The sequence below is a fragment of the Ursus americanus genome, chromosome 16 (assembly GCF_024610735.1).
Source record: "Ursus americanus isolate L20-20 chromosome 16, mUrsAme1.1.p, whole genome shotgun sequence".
Lineage (NCBI taxonomy): Eukaryota > Metazoa > Chordata > Mammalia > Carnivora > Ursidae > Ursus > Ursus americanus.
The window spans coordinates 58,071,469-58,091,911 of NC_142142.1; the positions used below are offsets into that span (position 1 = coordinate 58,071,469).

At 37.1% G+C, this 20,443-nt stretch overlaps 1 protein-coding gene across 1 annotated transcript in view; it reads right to left on the reverse strand.

Moving 5' to 3' along the window:
- DDX10 (DEAD-box helicase 10) overlaps positions 1-20,443 on the reverse strand; it is a 255,608-nt gene that overhangs the window by 26,723 nt on the left and 208,442 nt on the right. Inside the window, exon 17 of the mRNA XM_045797727.2 lies at positions 9,794-9,930. Coding sequence (XP_045653683.2) covers positions 9,794-9,930 — 137 coding nt within the window. The remainder of the gene's footprint in view (positions 1-9,793; positions 9,931-20,443) is intronic.

Here is a 20,443-nt window from a genome sequence, read left to right on the forward strand (position 1 = left end):
TTTTCTTCTAAGATTAGGAACAAGACAACAATGCCCACTCTCACCACTTTTATTTAGAAGTCCTACGCACAGCAATTAGGCAAAAAAATAAATAAAAGTCAGAAGTAGAAAGAATCAAAATAATTGCAGATTACCACAGAAAACCCTAAAGTCTTCATCAAGAAACTGTCAGAACTAATAAATACATTCAGTAAATGTAAGACTCAAAGTTAATATACAGGAATCTGCGGTGTTTCTATACACTAATGATGAACTGTTAGAGAAATTAAGAAAGCAATTTCATCTACAAATGCATCAGAAAGAATGAAATACTTAGGAAAAATTTTTAACCAAGGAGGTGAAAGACCTATATACTAAAAGCTGTAAGACATTGATGAAAGAATTTGAAGAAGACTCAAATAAATGGAAAGATAGTCCATGTTCATGGATGGAAGAATTAGTATTGTTAAAATGTCCATATAAACCAAAGGAATCTATAAATTCAATACAATCCCTATCAAAATTCCGATGGCATTTTTCACAGAACTAGGACAAATAATCCTAAAATTTGTATGGAACCAAAAAAGATCCCTAGTAGCCAAAGCAATCTTGAGAAAGAAGAACAAAGCTGGAGGTAACACGTTTCCTAATTTCAACTATACTAAAAAATATAGTAATCAAAATAGCATTGTACGGGCACAAAAACAGACACACGGGTAATGGAACAGAACTAAGTGCCCATAAATAAACCTACATATTTAGAGACAATTTGGGACAAGGAGCCAAGAACATATAATGGCGAAGGACAGTCTCTCCAATAAACAGTGCTGAGGAAACTAGTCAGACACAAGCAAAAGAATAAAACTAGACTGCTATCTTATACCATAGACAAAAATTGACTCAAAATGGATTAAAGATGTGAACAGAAGACTTGAAACCATAAAATTCCTAGAGAAAAACTTACGCAGTAAGTTCCTTCACATCATTCTCAATGATGTTTGTAAATCTGACTCCAAAGGCAATGGAAACAAAAGCAAAAATAAACAAATGGACTACATCAAACTAAAAAGCTTCTGTACAGCAAGGAAAATCACCATCAAAACGAAAAGGCAACCTACTAAAATGGCAGAAGATATTTGCAAATCATAACCAATAAGGGGTTAATATCCAAACTAGATAAAGAACATATGTAACTCAAGAATTAAAAAAAAAACTAAAAAATAAGCAGAAGATCTGAATAGATCTTTTTTGCCAAAGAAGACATACAGATGGCCAACAGACACATGAAATGATGTTCAACATCACTAATCGTGCAATTAAAAGCTATAATGAGATATCACCTCACACCTGTTAGGATGGCTATTATCAAAAGGGCAAGAAACAGCAAGTGCTGGTGAGGATGTGGAGAAAAGGGAACCCTCGTGTACTGCTGGTGGGAATGTAAATTGGTGCAGCCACTATGGAAAACAGTACATAGATTCCTCAAAAATTAAGAATGGATCTACCACATGATCCAGCTTCTCCACTTCTGAATACTTATCCAAAGAAAATGGAAACATCAATTAAAAAGATATATGTAGTCCTATAGGTTCATTGTAGCATTATTTACAATAACTAAGATATAGAGAAAACCTAAATACCCATCAATAGATAAATGGATAAAGATGTGGTATAAATAATGGATTACTACTCAGCCATAAATAAGAACAAAATCTTGGTATTTGTGACAACATGGATAGACCCTGAGGGTATTATGCTAAGTGAAAAAAATCAGACAGAGAAAGACAAGTACTGTATGATTTCACTTATATGTGGAATCTGAAAACAAAACAAAACAAATGGACAAACAGAAGAATATTGAGACAAGCTCATAGAGACAGAACAGACTGATAGTTACCAGAACGGAAGGAAGCTGGGGGGGGGGGGCGTAAGTGAAATGGGTGAAGGGGGTCATATTGTATGTTGATAGATGGTAATTAGACTTCTGGTGGTAATTATTTTGTATCCCATATAAATGTTGAATAACAAATGTTGTACACCTGAAAGTAATATAATGTTATATATTAATTTTATCTCAATTAAAAAAATACTTATAATGGCAAAAACAAAGTAAACAAAACCAAACAACAAAAACGAAAAAAAAAAACCTAAGCAAGGTACAACCTAGAAGTCTAAAAGGGGGGTGGATAATCTGAAAATTATGGTGTATGAATAATGGAATGCTATATAATCATTAGTTATCAATCCATTCTACATGAGGCCATGTGAAATGAAGAAAAGGATCGTCCTAAGAAAGTGTTGTTCTCAACAGTCTTCTCAGTGAAAACAAAGTTGCCATGCACCGGACTCTGAGTAGCAGCCAAGAAAACCCTACTAGTTGGTTCATCACCCTTGCTACATGGTTCTTCTTGGCTTCTTGGCATCCAAGTCATTCATCTTTCTCCCCAGAGACCCGAACACTTCTGAAACATGACAAACTCCTAACTGTCATTGAATCCCAGTTATTCAGTGCGTGGCTAAATGACAGAAAAACAGAAAGCATAGGGCAAAAACTGGGACTGCAAGTAAGATCAAGCTGGGAGCCTCCTAAACCCTAAATTTCCCAAGTATGTCTTCTCCATCCTAACCCTCATCCCAGGAAATAACACCTTCCTTCCTTGACGGGAAGCATCCTTTCCCCTATGAATCCCAAGACAAGTAATACTGCTTTTCCCCACACCCGACCCAACAATCTGCCTTTTCAATTTCTCCATTCATGCTATATACCACACAGAATATTCTTTTTGTTTTGTTGTGTTGTGTTGTGTTTTGAGGACAATGACAAAGTGACGAAAGATAAAATGAACACAATTTAAAGAAAGTCAAGAAAAATTAACTCCTTGTCAACCACATTTCAAATGAAGTTCTGATCAAAGCCCTATGAAATGTGATAATTCACGGAACTTCGTATTTCACAAATAGTAAGAGATGATGGAGATTTTCCCTTGAAAGCTGCTAGACATATTAGCATCAGGGATAAATCTCCTGAAGTTAAAAAGAGGGAAAGGAAAGAAAGGCAGGCACACAATAAAGTCAATATGTCATTAAGCTGAGCTGACTTCTCTCCTCACCTGCTGCCCCCAACTAGATCCACCAGTGAATAGGGATCCAAGTAAATGGCACTGTAGTCAATAGTATTTTTCTTTTCACAATTACCTAGACTTTAAGTGAGGGGGGAAAAAAGTCCCTTAAAAAATAATCACCCCCTAGATTCAGCACCAATAATTCCACTAAAATTCATATAAAATATATAATGTGCCATAACTGGTCCCAACCAAAAACAGTTAAAAAGAAACGAAAATGCTTTCTGGCCATTTTCTGTCCCCAGAAATTCATCTCTGAGTCATACGTATTTCTGTTACAGGTGGAAAGCCTTCCACACATTACAAAGCTGACTGTTAAGTCTCGGAAGAGAAGTTGGGAAGCAAGATTTTGTGAAGAAATGTCACAGAACAATATGAAGAGACACCACACAGATGAACGTGGGTCACCTCCTTTCCGTAGGAGAGAAATCTTAAAGATAACACAAGTTCACTCAAAAACAGAAAGCTAACATGGAACACAGTTGAAAAATAAAACAAAAACCCCAAACGAATGAAAAAACAGATAAACAAAAATCCTTCATCAATCTTTGGACACAGAGCTGTGTTGCACAAGCCAAAAAGAACAGCTCCTGATATTAGATGTAAAACAGTTGCATAGAAGTTATCATGTCTAGGGGCGCCTGGGTGGCACAGCGGTTAAGCGTCTGCCTTCGGCTCAGGGCGTGATCCCGGCGTTATGGGATCGAGCCCCACATCGGGCTCCTCCGCTGGGAGCCTGCTTCTTCCTCTCCCATTCCCCCTGCTTGTGTTCCCTCTCTCGCTGGCTGTCTCTATCTCTGTCAAATAAAATAAAAAAAAATCCTAAAAAAAGAAAAAAAGAAGTTATCATGTCTAAATTATGCCAATAGTCTCGGTACAAATTATAGATGTTATGGGTCTTATGCCACCTAGAATAATCGACCAAACATGCCACCAATGTAAGGATTTTTTACAAAGCAACCGTAGCCAGAGACTGCGGTCTGTGAAAAAAACAGTGACATATTATCAGGCAGTAAAAGTCTAACCACAACCTTCTTCTCTTTCCTTTTTTTGTTTGAAAAAGGTTAGGATTATAAATATTAAAAACTTAATTTGACTGAATAATGAGTATCTTGAACACCCAGCTGCTTCTTTTTCATCGTATTCAATACTTTGCAAATTTTCATCATTAGCAATTCACATGAAGATGGCCATAAACCAAACATGATGAATGCTACTAGATATACAAAAATTAATCTTATATTCCATGCTCAAAACCAAATCTCTCAGCTTGTGAGGCACAGCTGAAAGGAACAATTTTAGTGAAAGAAGAGTTTAATTGGAATATGGTTAAAGATACTCTTGTTTCACTTCAAAGGCCACACTGTTACGAAGGGCAACCTATCTTCTCCCTGCTCTGGCAAGACTTAAAACTTCATTCAGGTTTAGCTTAGATGTCACTCCCTCCAGGAAGCTCTTCCAGAGTCACCAAGCCCAGGTGAGATTCCTCACTTGCTCCCCATGCGCATTCCCTCCGTGCCTGCTTGCCTCTGTCCCCCCAGGGCACAGATCACAGCAAGTATCCATCCTATTGTTTTGTAATTGCACGCTTAGATGTCTGCAACCTCTGCTAAACTAAAAACTGCCACGGCAGGAAAGGTATTGTTCTTTATGTTTCATCCTCTGTACCTGCACTCACTATCACCTGGCACATGATTACTAAAAAATTCTTAGTTGAGAGAATGGACGGAAAAAATATTACAACAAGATGGAGACTAACAAATAAGTGGATATTTTAAACTCTTAAATAAGTAGAACATGATTTAAATAACACAGAAGGTTCTTACTCCAGTTCTTGGCACCACATATAGAAAATAGCCAAATATTTTTATTGTGAAAGCAGTATAAATACATTATAGCCTGTTGGGGAGATCAAGAAATACAGAATCACTTAGTAGCACAAAGACAATTCTAATACTTGAGGTCTTTCTTCCTCTGAAGGTATAAAAGTCTGTATCAAAACTCAAGGCAAGAACATGATTCTGTGCCGTTCCTAGCAGACCAATGAATCCCACGATGTCACTAAGTCCACTGCAGCGAAGGGCTAGATTCCTACCAAACTGTTCTATTTTAGTAACAACGATGACAACAATGACAAATGCTAACTAACACATTTTGTAGTAATTCTACCTATGCTAATTCCACAGTTAGGAGGAACCAGAAGGGAAAGCTACCAAGTAAAACACAGCCTGGGCCAATGTGTGAGGAGGACGGAAGACGAGGAAAGAAACCACACGGTGTCAAAGCAAGCTCTCCTTTCTCTGTTTTCAAAAATAGTACACAAAAGCTTAGAGCCTCAGATGGAGCTCGGGCATCTGCTGCTGACTAGCCAGCTGACATCCTTCTATACTATGGGGGACACTACTGCTTCTCCTATTTCACTGCTCTCTTTCTGGGGACAAATGAGCTATTAATGCTCTTTCCTAAAGCTAAAGCTCCTTCAAAGGAGCTCAGGGTCACATTATTTTCATTGTCGCTGGGATCATATTTAAGCAAGAGAACTCTTTTTGTCATGCTAACTTAAAGCAGCCGAATCTCACACTGGTATCAGTGTTAGAGACGACAATTCTGAGAATTCTGCAGAGCGTTAAGGATGGGTTAACTTTTACTGCACTGTGCACTGTGCTGAGGGAGACAGGAGGTACACTCTTTAAAACTCTATCACGCCTCCCTGAGGAAGAATTATCGACCCTGGATTCCGTCATCCTCCACAGCATCTGGCTCTGCTTTGCTTACTTCCCACTGACTCTGTGTCTCCATGTACAGAGACAAAAGTGTTACTCATGCTGAATATTTAGGGGTATCACTGAGGTAAAGGACAGAGAAATACCCAGAGGAAACTTTCAAAGAAACTGGCTCATGCTACTTACTTCGGGACTAAGCCATTTTCAAACTGGTGTTATCTGGTCCCATAAAAGTTAACTCATATCGGAAAATGTGAAGATAATAATCAGGGATAACCCACTGGGAGAGCAAAGATGACCAAGAGGCTGACACACTCACTGTTGCTGCAACTGTGGAGCTGAGGTTAGAGAGGGTGCAGCGAATAAGACCTGTGCCGTGCCAGGAGAGCCCTCTGAAGCGGCCATCACAAAACCCTAGCACCTCTCCTCATTTATGAGGCAAAGAAAAAAAGATGCAGCCAAACCGGAACAAGACAGTAAAACTGCCCTGGTGCTGGTACTACAAACAGCAGTAGCAACAGCAATTACCACTATCGACATGCTGGTGTACATGGATTTACTTGTGAATACTTTTACTTACCTAAAAACAATTTTGGTTTTAGTTTATACTTATCTTTATTCATTTTCACTGAGGCCATTTTAACACAGAGGGGGAAAGGGAGAAAAATGGAAGTAGAATATTTATAGGAATTTCACACATAGGCTGCTCCTTGTAACTATCCAACATCCTGCCTTAGTTCGGGAATGGCAAACAGGTTTTATCTTGGGTAGGAATCCCAACTGATTGATACAGCTGTACTGAGAAGGACTGCTTGGGCTAAAGGGAAAGGAATATAGGCATAGTACATACTGGATATGAGGGATACGGAAGTCAACCACCAGTAATATGGGCGTGCCATCCTGGGTCTAGTCCAGTGGGAGATTTTGCTCCTTGAGGGATATGTGGCAATGTCTGAAGATACTTCTGGTTGTCCCAACTGGGGAAGCACTGGGGAAGCACTAAAGGTAGAGGCCAGGGACGGTGCTCAACAGTCTACGATTACTCCCAACCCACCAAAACAAAGAATTATCTGTACAGGTTAGTAATGTTGAATTTGGAAGACCGTGACCTAGTCAAATCTATCTTATAATTAGTTCGTGGATCAAGTCTTTACCCAAATGACATTAAACTGGTCTTCAGACAGTGTTCCTAAGCTACCCTTCCTAATGCTAGAGTAATTCTATATAATTTCATTGGAGTGTTAGAACTATGGAGTCAATTTGATTTACACACAATACCCTGATCCCTAACTTAGTATTGTAATCACAAATTATTTTATCCCCTGAAGCCTTTGTTTCTTCATCTGTAAGAAGAGAGGGTCAGACTAGATAATCACTGTCATCACAAACAAAAACAAAAACAAAACTGCTAGGAAGTCCTTACATGTGCCAAAAAGAGTAAGCCCTTGTTGATACTTTCTTCAACAAAGACATTTTTTTTTAGTTTAAGACAAGTTTACCAATTCCTTTCAATTTCTGTTAATGCAGATTTACTAGCCATGCCTGAAATTAAAACCATTTTAATTTTCATGTAATTTTTAATTATTTTCCATCTGAACCTTTAAGATGCTTTGGCTTCTCAAGGTACTCTGGCCTTCTTGTCCCTCACCATTACACTATCTGAACTTGGCTTCTCCAGTTCTCCAACCATCTATTCTATCTATCACCTCCTGTATCATTTAAACTATTAGGACCAATTATATAGTTGCTGATAATTATACTTCTTTTTTTTTTACTTTATAAATCTCCTTTATCAATCAATTAATCAATTCAAGTATTTCAGGGCCTTCTCTGGGCCTATGACATTAACAGTGGACAAAGGAGTAGAGGCAGGAGCTGGATATGTTGACACAAAAGACAGTTTCTAGCTTGGAAGCATTTTCAGGCTAGTTAAGAGGATGAAGCACGTGAAGCTATTAGAGAACAAGTCATATTAATGAGGTGGTAGCAGGGAAATGTCAGTATGAGGGTAAGAAATGCCAGAAGAATGAAATGAAGTGTCTGCTGCACACAGATTAAGGGTAACCCAGAAGCTATCATAAGAATTGTTAGAGAAAAAATCATCATGAATTATTTGCAGAAGGAATGCTGACATGTGGTCAATGACTTCAAAGGTAGGTTCTATGTTTTAAAGGTATATTAGTAGACAGATATGCAAAACATGGGGGAATAACAAATAGTGAGAACCAATGAATGTTCCATCCAGAGACCAAAATTATATAGAAACATTTGGAAGTGTTAAAAAGGAGATAACAGGCCCCCAATGGAGTCACTTGTGCCAAGCCCCACATTATAATAAACCAAGACTTAATACCTAACCTAGTTGTGGCTTCAGCCTCTCCCAGGAATGTGACCTAAAGCCAGTCAATCTGCAATCACCTGGTCAGCACTAGTGAAGTCATCTGCCCAAATAGACCCCTTCCATCCCCCACAGGAAGGTGACCTTGTCTAAACAAGCCTCTCTTTGATTAAAAAAAAAAAATTTCCTTTTCCTGCTCCCCTCTACCTATAAAAGCCTTTCATTTTGTACAACTCTTCAGAGCACCTTTGTATATGCTAGATGGGATGCTGCCTGATTTCATGAATTGTTGAATAAATCAATTAAAATCTTTAAATTTTACTCAACTGAATTTTGTCTTTTAAAAGAAGTTAATGATATAAAGTCATATGTGTTGAGTTAGATCACATCTATCAAAATGGAGATCACATAAACCAACTGGGAAAAAGGGACGTTTATTTTAGAACATATGGGGAAGCGTCCACTTAACTGCTTAATGCACTGCTAGTTCATCAAGGCCTCAACATGTGCACCAAGAAACTTTCTGAAGCAAAGTGTGCATATTTCCTCTTAAAGATCAATTTCTCAAGATTAGGAATATGCCCTGAACCTAAATTATTTAACCCTTCTGGCACACATTTACATATTTTTCTAAATCATAATCAAATTATTTTCACCTGTGGTACCTCTTGTGGTAGTAAAGCTAGTATGTTCACTACTTAGTCTGCTATTACGTTCACTAGAAATACTAAAAAACCATTATGTCTACTACTTAGCTGTCCAATAGCTATGTTTAAATGAACACAAGATCAAAATGAAGAGTAATGTGAAATGATCCCCCCTTTAGCATTTACCCCTTAGGGGATAATTTTTTTGAGATTTTTTTCATAATGTTCTTACTTAAAACCATATTATAGCTCTTTTTGGCCTCTCTCTCCAACTCCCAAATCCCAGAGCTAGTAGGTAGGGGTTCCAACAAGCTCCCTCTGCCTTGCAATCATATTAACTTCAACTGTCATTAGTACCTCCCTTCTGCCTGAAGAGGCTCACTGGTTTAGAATGTCCACGAAGTTCATGTCCTCAACTTTTAAATTAATACAATCTCAATGAAATCTAATACACAATACTCTGAAAACAAATGCTGAGCAAATCATACTATTATTCAATTCATTGCATTTCATCTGGTTTTGGCATGGTTGCAAATAAGTTCACATTACAATGAACAGATTTTAAATTGAGAGAATTTGTCAAGGGCTGTTTATGTATAAGTTTTCCATTATTTTATGTATTTGTTACTTAATTTTATATAAAAAAATGTGAAGTATAACTGCCCTTCTTTAAAATTCAGAGAATTTTTAACAACAGTCTCAAGAGAGTCCTTTGACAGTGAATCAAAATAAAATTCTGCCTTTGTTTGCGTTAAGTAAACCCTACTGCATCAAATACTTAAGCATGAAGGATTCAGAAGGAGAGGACAAGAACAGAGAAAGAAAAAACAAACTCTTATTATAACTCTTAACAACAAACAGTGGTAACAGAAAGAATAAAAGGGCCCCCAAAATGAGACGAGCACAAGACATTTGTCTCTACACATTCTCTGGATTCAGAGGAGAAGATCCATATACTTAATCCTATTTAAAGTAAAAACATACCTAATTTTATTTTCCAGGTCTTCACTACCTGATTCCTCAGAGCTTCTGTACTTATCTGGATCTGGAAGTGTGCTCGGATCAAATCCATCATCATCATCATCACTCCAATCCAGAAAGGCTTCCTCTTCATCTCTGACCTAAGAAAACACAAGAGGAGTTGTGGTTTAAGAAAACAGCTGATGAATAATCAAGTCTTATTTGAAAACCCAAATAAACACTTCTCTAATTGATATCCTCAAATTGGAAGCCTTCTATTCTGGTGAAAGCCACTATGTGACTTTCAGAACCATTATCATTTGCAAAGAGAAAGGAAATCTGTGTCATTTCAAAAATAAAATGAAAATATGGTTCAGAAAGTAAATCACCATTAAGTCCCTTAAATACAACATGGGAAAAGTGGTCAGTTTTATTACTTCCACATAACTCAAATGTCAAAGAAATAGAGTATAAAATAAAGTTGTTTTTGTGCTCTTGTCCATACACGTGTGAATTTCAAAACTCCCAAAAATATTATATGAAAATATAAAAGGCCAGAAGAAAGGGTACAGAAACTCTCTTTTTGTCTGATGACTTTATGATCATAGTAATCTAAGTATTAAAATTCATAATCAGATCAACACAAGCTCATTAATAGTAAGGAATGCTCCAAATTCATGAATAAATATGAAATCTCTAAAACAATGGAAAAGGAGAAGAGACAGGAGAAGCAGGAACACATGGAAGAAATTGGGAATAATTCCGTTTTATGCAAGTAGGTGGGCTTTTTTTGCTTTTATTTTAGTGGTTTATTTTTGTCAAAGAACAAAGCAATGTAATGTTAAAATACACTGTAATGTTAAAATACACTTACTACACATTTATGTAATGACCAACCCTTATAGAAAATTTATTTCTGGCACATTGTGCTTCTTATCTACTAGGTTATAAAACCAAACAAGCATCGCCACATGCATTTAACAGATTATAAGTAGGACTAAAGAAAAAAAAATTCTGGATGAGTTTCTCTCAGTTACCATCTTTATAATTCTTCTTCACACCATATGAGACAAACGTCAATGATTCTGTTTTCAAGTGTTTAATGTTCTTTCCCAGGAAGTGAATAACAACTCAGAATAGCATAGCAAGTGACTATGCAAGGCCATGATAGAGGCCCTCCAACACTTTCTGAACATCTCTCCCTTGATAACCTCTAAACATAACAAAAGGAGGAAGAAGAAAAGAAAAGGATTAGTCATCACTGCAAAAGGCCCCTATTGCTTTCCTGGTAAAGCTCCCAGCTGAAAATAACAGGTCTGAAAAAAACGTATCAAAGGTGGGGGTGGGGGGAGTTGCCATCAAAGGCAGGAAGCAGCATCCTGTACTGCGTACTATACGGTCTACTTGAAAATAATCAAGGATATCAACAAAAATTGAATGTCATCATATACTCAAAAACACTAATCTCCTGGGTTACAAGATATTTTCAATTTTCCAGTCTGATGCTCTCAAAGGAATCTGAAGACAGAGCAGACTCAAAACAATTCTCAAGTTTTTTGGTCTCAGGGCACCTTTACACTTAAAAAGTATGAAGGACTCCAAAGATCTGTGAATGTGGTTTATATCTACTGACATTTACTGTATTAGAAATTAAAACTAAGATTTTTAAAAATTAATTTTAAAGTAACAAAATTCACAACATATTAACATGTCATATTTTTATGAAAAACAGCGATAATTTCCCAAAATAAAAGAACATTGTTTTATATTTTTGCAAGTTTCTTTAATACTAGGGTTTTTTTTCTTTTCTTTTTTAAGAGAGAGAAAGAGCATGCGCATGTTGTGGGGGTGAGAGGCAGGGAGGGAGAAAGAGAGAATCTCAAGCAGGCTGCACACCCAGTGGGGAGCCTGACACAGGGCTTGATCTTATGACCCTGAGAACATGACCTGAGCTCAAATTAAAAGTCGGATGCTTAACTGAGCCATCTAGGCGCCCCTTTAGTAACTAGTTTAAAAGAAGATAGCTGAATGCCCAAATGTTCCTCTGCATTCACAATGTGTTGCTCTGGGTTAAGTATATGAAGAAAATCTAGTCCCTCTGAGATAGATATTTGGAAAGGGAGGAGTAGTTTAATAGCCTTTTCAGGTAACTGCAGTTACTTTTCTTTGATAACACAATAAACCCTGAGGAGTAGTTTCAGAACAAGTAGTTGCAATGTATAATCTGAAGCCATTTCGTACTGTTACATTAAAATCCATTGGTCTACTTTTCACTTTGAATGTATCTTTTACCAGTGAGTGATTTTGTAACATCATGCATCAGCTATTTGGAAAACATTGGTTCACTGAATTATGCAGATTTCGTTATGTGAATCTTCAAGTGTCAACACATTTCATTTTACAGTATTTTTTTAATCACATTTGTTAATATCACCATCAATATCATAAGTATCTTTCAAAGTATGGGGAAGCTATTGGTGGATACAAGCTTTCCAAAATCTTCATTTTTTTCTTAAAAACTCAAATTTTATAATTAACAACAAATATTTTCAGTTTTTCCCTTGAAATGTAAACAGCGAGTGTCATTTTCCTCTGATGGTTTTCAAACATATCTCTTTATCATAGAGGAGTTTTACCATACTACATCTGGGAATGGTTTTGTGTTCCTCTTTCTTGTGGTTCTGTAAGCTTCTCGGATTTATCATTTCATGTTTTTCACTACATTTGGGGAGTTTGGAGCCATTATTTCTTCAAACATTTATATGCCTCTTTCTCATCTCTCCTTCCATGATTGCAAGGACATATATATTGGCCTACTTCACAGTTCTCTGAGGTATTATTCACTTATTTTTTCAATCTTTTTTCTTCCTGGTCTTTGTACAGGGTCATTTCTACTGGGTCTCCAGGTTTGCTATTCCTTTCTTCTGATATTTCCAAACTTCTTTTGAGCCCATCTGGCATTTTTTGTTTGTTTTATGGTAACTGTGTGTTTTGGTTCTAGGACTACCCAGCTTGTTTTGTTTTTAATATAGTTTACATAGCTCTGCTGAGATTATCTCTCTACTTATTCATTCCTACTATATTTTCCTTTAATTCTTTGCACATATTTAAAATAGCTGCTTTGAAGTCTGCTAAATTCAAATCTGGCCTAATAGTTTCTTTGACTGCCTTTGTCTTGGGTATGGATCACATTTTACTGCCTAATTGCATCTCTAATATTTTTGTAGAAAAATAGACACTGCAGATACAGGAACTGAATTCTGTCACATTTTTCTGAGGACTACTGGATTTGTATTCTATTAGGCAGTTATCTTGCTTGGATTCAAATGGCAAATTCTAACCCATGATGCTCAGCTGCTTATATCTCTGCTTTGTCCTTGTGGCTTCCAAATGCTGCTTTTTTAGCCTGGCTTCCTACAGGTCTCCCCTGAGCCTGTAACACATGACACTCAGCCAAGGCTTTAAGTCGAATTGAGTTCACCTTCTCTATAAGTTTTCTTGCTTGTGGGAATTGCTCTAATTTCCACCTGCTATATTGGCTTTGAGATATGCTCTGACACTTCAAGCAAAATATTTCATTTAACTGCATTTTAACACCTAATACCATTTAATATGCTCCTTTAGCATTTATTATAAAGCAAGTGGCCTTCATAAAGTCCTACAATAGGAGAAATAAATTAGATAGTGAGACTTAGTATAAATATCTCACTCAATATTTCAGTGCACATATTTGATTATTTGAAGGAAAATACTAATTCAGACTGATGAAAATTTAAATGGATAAAATATTATTTGGATTTCTGTTACTCTCTCCTCCAATTAACAACGTTCAGGTTTAGTTATTTCCTAACTTATAAGTTGATCACCATATTGTTTGTACTGCATTACATACCTTAATGCATGACAATAACAAATGAATTTAAGTTGGCAATCACTCCTTTCAAAAACAATTTCAACCTACTAGAAGTGTAGGGATGATGGAAAAAAGTCATTTTTATATTGATCTTTCTGGTCCTTTGGTTCATTCTTCACATGGTCAGAAATAAAACTAAAATATCTGTTATGAAAAATACAATGCGGCTCTTTGATAGCTTTAATTTATTAAAACAAAAACACCATCATTTACAATAAACACAAAGCATAAATAAAAGTCACTAGAAGTATTGCTATGATGAAAACATTCTGGAGGGAAGTACTGTTTACCTTTCTCATGAGGTCTAGTTTACAAGTATGCTCCTTCTAGCTATTTAAGGGGGAAGGACATTCTAGCTGCTCCTCTCTACTAACTGCTCGTCTCCACCCTTGTGATTTCCTAAATCATTTAAAACAATATTTATTCTAAAAAAGGCACCATACTCATTTTTATCTCCTTTTGGGCTTATCTTCATGAGAACATAAATACTCTGACACACCTACCACTTCTCAACTGTGACACCTTAGTGTGTTAGGACACCATGGCTAGAAACTCATGACAAAAGGGAACTATTTAATATTTAAGCATTTTAGCAGGAAAGTAATTAAATTTCTGCCGTAGAGATGCCACACCTGACAGCAATGGGAAGGATGGCTAAAGGGTGTAAGGTGTGAAGGCAGGATAGCAGCTTAAAAACAATAATCCAGGTGGAAAGAGGGATTCAGTGAAGGAAGTGGCCATGGAAATGGGTGTGGGGACAGGTCTGAGAGATGTTAAGGAGGAAGAACCAACCACATTCTGTGGACTATGTGGGTACATAATATATTCCAGAGAATCAATATGCACAGAACCAAAACTGCACATGTCAAATATGGTCCAAGAAGGTGCTTGGTAAATACTGCAAAGATGCCTTTCAAAAACACCTTTATTCAACAAGTCTTTATTAAGAAGCTATTATATGTGCCAGATACATGACTAGGCTCTGGGGATGCAGAGTAAATGAGACAAAGTCCCTACCCTAACAAGAAAATGAACTCTTCTAGGATACCTACTCATGGAGAAGCACTAGCATGAAAGCCAGGTTCTGGAGTGAACTGACTGCATTGGCCCTGCCCAATGCCCACCATCTTACAGAATGCATTCTTCAACTTACTGTTCCTCTAACACGTAGCTGATTGATTATGGATCCTGACGCTCAACATGCTTCTCTTCAGGGACTTCCAGGTTGGAAGCTGCAACCACTCCTGCCTCACTGACTAACCACTCTCTCACCTCTTCCTCCCAACCCCAGCTCAAAACAAACAAGAACCCTTACTGTCACACCTACATCCTCTTTTCTCTCTTACAGCCCCAAGAAAGAAGGCCTCACACACAAACGGATCAGGGTCACCTCTATCTGGCTATTCCTGAAACAGAGTTTCAGAACCTCTGAGGAAAAAATTTTACTTAAAATAAGAATGGCTTTTCCTAAAATAGTTACTTGGAAGACTCAATTATAAGTAGGACAGAAGAAAATATCTGAAAAAAAAATGTAGCCAAACTAGCTTTTATTTTGTTTTCGGTTTATGCAAGAAACACAGATGCAAAGTGTCGCTGACCAACAATAAATTCACAAAGGGGTCTGACACACTTTATCTTGATTTTCAAGCCCTAAGAAGTACGAAGGTAATTACTGTTCTTGTTTTCAAAATGAAAAAACCACGATTCAGAGGACTAAGTAACCTAACCAAGGTTACACAAACCTGGATGTACGCTAGGCCTTCTGTAGCACCCTGAATCTCAACTTTCACTGTAAAATCTCTGGATTTGCTGCTTGTACAATTCTTCCTTCAGAATCAAGCATATTTTATAAGCTTCATAAAACACAGAGAGCTGTCTTCTATGCACCTTGCATGTATCCACCTCCACTCTGACTAGCCAGGTCTCCTAAGTACATCTCTGGTGTCTCTTGTGTGCTGTCCAGCACCAGCTTCCTCATGAGACTCTCTGTAACTGTTATTTTCCTCCTTCTTATAATTAACATCAATTGTCTACATTGTAACTGGAATGCTGCTGTTATTGTTTCATTAAGGTTCAAATCTGATCCTGTTTTCACCTGCTTACAACCCTTTAAGACACTTTCATTCCAGTCCTAGAACAAGTCAAGCCCCTTCCCACCTCAACATCCTCACACCAGAATTCCTCACACCATTTCTATTAGAATCCTCTTCCACTTCCTCTTGCCTTGGTGTACGATGTTTTCTGATACTAAATGTGGTGTTTTTTCAATACCAATTTTCCAATGCCAAATGAGTGTCCCAGCAATTCAATTCTGACACTACGCAGAGTTAGCAAAGACCCCACAGGTAAAGGGCTCAGTCCCACCAAGACATCAAATGCCAGCTCTAAATGGGGTCCCCAAACAACTTGCACTTCTCACTCGCCAACTACAAATTCAGGGATTCTCATGAACTCCTCCTCCTCAGGTTTGATAATTCTCTAAAATGATTAAGAACTCAGGAAAGTGCCCTGCTTATGACTGCCAGCTTATTTATTATAGAAGTTACAACTCAGGAACAACCAAATGGAAAAGATGCATAGAACAAGGTATGAAGTGAGGATGGGGTGCTGAGCTTCCAGGCCCTCTCCAGGTGGGCCACCTTTCTAGCATGGTGACATATTCACCAACCTGGAAGTTCTCAGAATCTTACTGTTCAAGAGTTCTTACAACTCCATTTCCAGGTCCAACTTCCTCCCACGAGATAGGACATGGGGCTAAAATTCCCATCCTCTAATCCTGTGTTCAGTCCCTCTAGTGACCAGGCCCCCTTCTGAAGCTATCGAGAGACTCCTCCCTGAGTCACCTCATTCGCATAAACTCAAGTGCGCTGGACAGGGGCTCCTTATGAGTAATAAAACACTCCCATCACTCAGAAAATTCCAAGGATTTTAGAAGTTCAGTGTTGGGAGCCAGGAATAAAGATCAAATATATTTTTTATTATACCACATGTGGTCAAACCCAAGTCACTGGGTCTTAGATTAAACATTTCTAAATATCGCTTCCTTAGTAAAATTTCCTACAGATTTGTTTTCAGTGCTACACCTTGAGTGAATTCCCTATTTAATGTCTGTATTCCTTCCTAAGCAGTAGGTTCCATGGGAGTAAAGATCATATCCCGTTGTACTGCTGTTGAAATAAATTTCCAGGCCCAGATGCAGGCACTTGTACCTGGGGCATCACGTGAGCAAATCAAAACTTTTGTGTCCCTGTAAATGCTCTGCTTGACCAGAATACACTATATCCTGTCAGCTAATCCCCAAGTGCCAAGCCAACTCTGGCTTTCTCACCCAGAACAAGATTGATTATGTGGTCCCAACCAATCAGATTTTTTTTCCTCTTCCTTGTTCTTTATTCTTTAACCTATGCTTCCTGCCTTACCCCCCATTTTGCAGTTCCCCAATAGGAGACTGTCCACCTCACAAAATGTTAAAGCTTGAATCACCTAAATTGTCTTCTTTGAACGTTTTTTAAAAAATTGCTCACTTCTGTAATCAAACAGCAGAGAACAGGTTCTCAAATATTTGATAAGTAAATAGATATATAATGTGAAAATATCAAAATGGAATAAAATATTATTATTAATGAGTATATAAATACTTATAATAGATAATGGTTTACTACTAGTTAAGTTAGAAATCTTATCAATTTAGATATGATCATAGGATTTTTACTGATAACTGTCAACCACTTACGTCTCAGATTCCTCAAGTATAAAACAGAAATATTTTACAGTATTTATGCATAAGGAAGCTGATAATAATTTTAATTAATTGAAGATGCTTGGAAAATATGCAATCAGCATCTCAATAGGAAAAAATGAGTAGTCAGTAGAGAAAAATGAATGTGCGATAATGCCTATAAAATAACAATAAATTATGTTAAAAATTCCCTCTAGAAGATCATGCAAGAAAACTTCAGATAAGAGTCTATACACACACTAAGGGCTTATAGATACACAAAGAATCTAGTTATGGACTTACTTATGAACAAGTCCTTGACACTTACATTCATCCAAAAAATATGGAAATCTCAAGCACTTCCTTCAGCTTGAATTAATAATCATTTTCTGAGTGTTCAGTATATTTAGCCCATCATGGGTAGGCAAAAATAAATGAGTTAGGGTCTTACTTTTGAGAACTTTAAAATTTTAGAATACAATATTGTTTAAACTTCCTTCAGCAGACAGACAGCAGAGAGAGCCAGACCCTACGCCTAAATAAGCTTCCATACGTGCTGTATTTCCTTTACTTCTTTTTCCTTCTAAGGGCACTCACAACCACAGCCAAAGCAAAAACAAAAGTGAAATCCTAATGCTAAAAGTGAGAGAGTACAAAATGGCCCAATAAGAAATGCAACGCACTCAAAGCTTGATAAAAAGAAAACACAAAGTGACATAACTCTAGAACGTCTCTGAGAAGTGGAGAGGAGGACGGACAAAGGAGGGAAAGAAAACAGATTATTTCCTTGAACTACAAGCAAGGTAAGAGATCTTCACTTTGCACCACAGTATATTTCATTAGGCCAAAGACCTTAAATGTTTATAAAATCACAGGAATAAGACTTGATTTCAATCACTTTGCTAAGGAGTGGAAACGGAAGCAATACTGCATTCAGGGGAGGGAGAGAACACGCATGCTTGCTGGTTGTGATCATCAGTGAGGAAATCAACTCAAAGTCTAAGTTACCTGTATTATCTTCCTGTATACTACACGGCATTCAACAAAAATAAATAAAATAAGCCTTAACAACTGTCTTCAGATTTTAGTTATTTAATTCCACTTAGGATTTTTAAAAAGTCTTCCCATAATGCATGAATTAAGAGCAGAATGCCAACTTTGACACATCAAAATTTCATGAGGGAAAATTCCAAAAATTGTAATAAAATATTTTTTTTGAAAATTTTATTTATTTATTTGACAGAGAGAGAGAGACAGCCAGTGACAGAGGGAACACAAGCAGGGGAAGTGGGAGAGGAAGAAACAGGCTCCTAGCGGAGGAGCCTGATGTGGGGCTTGATCTCATAACGCTGGGATCACGCCCTGAGCCAAAGGCAGACGCTTAACCGCTGTGCCACCCAGGCGCCCCTGTAATAAAATATTTCTGATCCTGAAAAAGTATGTAAAGATGGTGAAATAAAATTTTAGAGAAAAATGAGGTAGTCAAAATATATTTTGTTCTCACTAACAAAACTTCAAAACAACTTTCTAAGAAAGCACTGAGAATATGACACTTCATAGTTTTGAAATTTAAAATAAAAATTCTGATTGCTAAAGACAGCCAACGACCTTCCGTAGTTAGAGATGGGGTGATTTTTTTTGAGATTTACCCAAGCTATACATTCCAGGTACAAAGTTCCTGAATGAAAAAATCATTGAAATGGTTTTTCTCAACTGTAACCACAAAAAGGTTAATGATATTAAACATTGAAAGTCAGCATCTACCTCCTAAGGTCCATGTGCAGAATAGTCAACACAGGAGCAGGTGATAGAGCTGAGAGATCATTGCTCCTGACCATAATGTCAAATTTTAATAGCCCGACTCCTTCACTTTTTAATAAGGATGCTGTAATATTCATTAAAATATTTTAGAATATTTTCAGTTTCTGGCTCCTAGAAATTTATTCCATAATGGCGATGTTGGATTTTGGCCTAATGCTGATTTTTATACTTGGTTCTTTGGTATCTGGCCAAAGTGCATCTTTTCTGCACTTCCAATATGTACCGGCCGAACTGCGCTTGAAATCCACAGCCCTGGCCAAGGGTTCTGGACTATACAGTTATGGGGTTCTTTTTCAGAAATCTGTCCTTCCTAACTTCCGGCACTTATCTAACAGACATAGTGAATCAGAGGAAGGCAACATATTTCAGCCCTGGCCATTTAATCATAGAGGAAACTGAGAAGAAAAAGTGAACACAGAATGTTAGGGAATGATAAAAGCAATATTCAGGGGAACAAGGAGGAAAATTTTAGGCAAAGGCTATCTGTTTAGAGAATTTCTTTCTTAAATCTAGTCAAGCTTACCCAAATTCCACTCAGTACCCTCTTTATTTCTTCCAAGTGTTCCAAAACAATAGAAATATTTGATTGAAAGACTATGAGGAGGTGATATAAATAATACATGAAGTGAACACAGTTAAGAATGGCAGGCGAAGGGCTGGCACATGAATATTCAATGCCTCAAAGAGCAAGTTCCAAATTTGGAAGGATCTTCAGAATATGGAATAGTCACTCAACAACTACGTACTGCGTACTTACTGTTTGCTGAGCATTGCTACATAAGAAGAATGTAATCTGAAACACGGCATGACAGAAGAGACTATGATTCAGCATTTTAACCTTAATAAGACTTTCAACAAAATGAAATTCCTTCTAAAACTGCCTTACACAAAATTTATTATTCTTCCCAAATTGCTTACTTACTTGCTTACTGAATATATGGATATCTCACAGAGCTCTGAAAGACACTGAGAATTCTACAATTTCATAATATCCTATTAAATAATGGTGCTTCCCATTATTGATCATCCTTATTTCTCATTCTATTCTTTCCAGAGGAAAGTTACATCAAATTAGATATTAAACAAAATACAAATTCTGGTTTGCCATTCTTGTCACAATAATGAACACTTTAATATAAAACGAGTCATAAGACCCTGATTTGATTGTCCCACCCAAACAGGCTGTGTGTCCTTAGGCAATTTACTAACTCTGAGAGCTTGT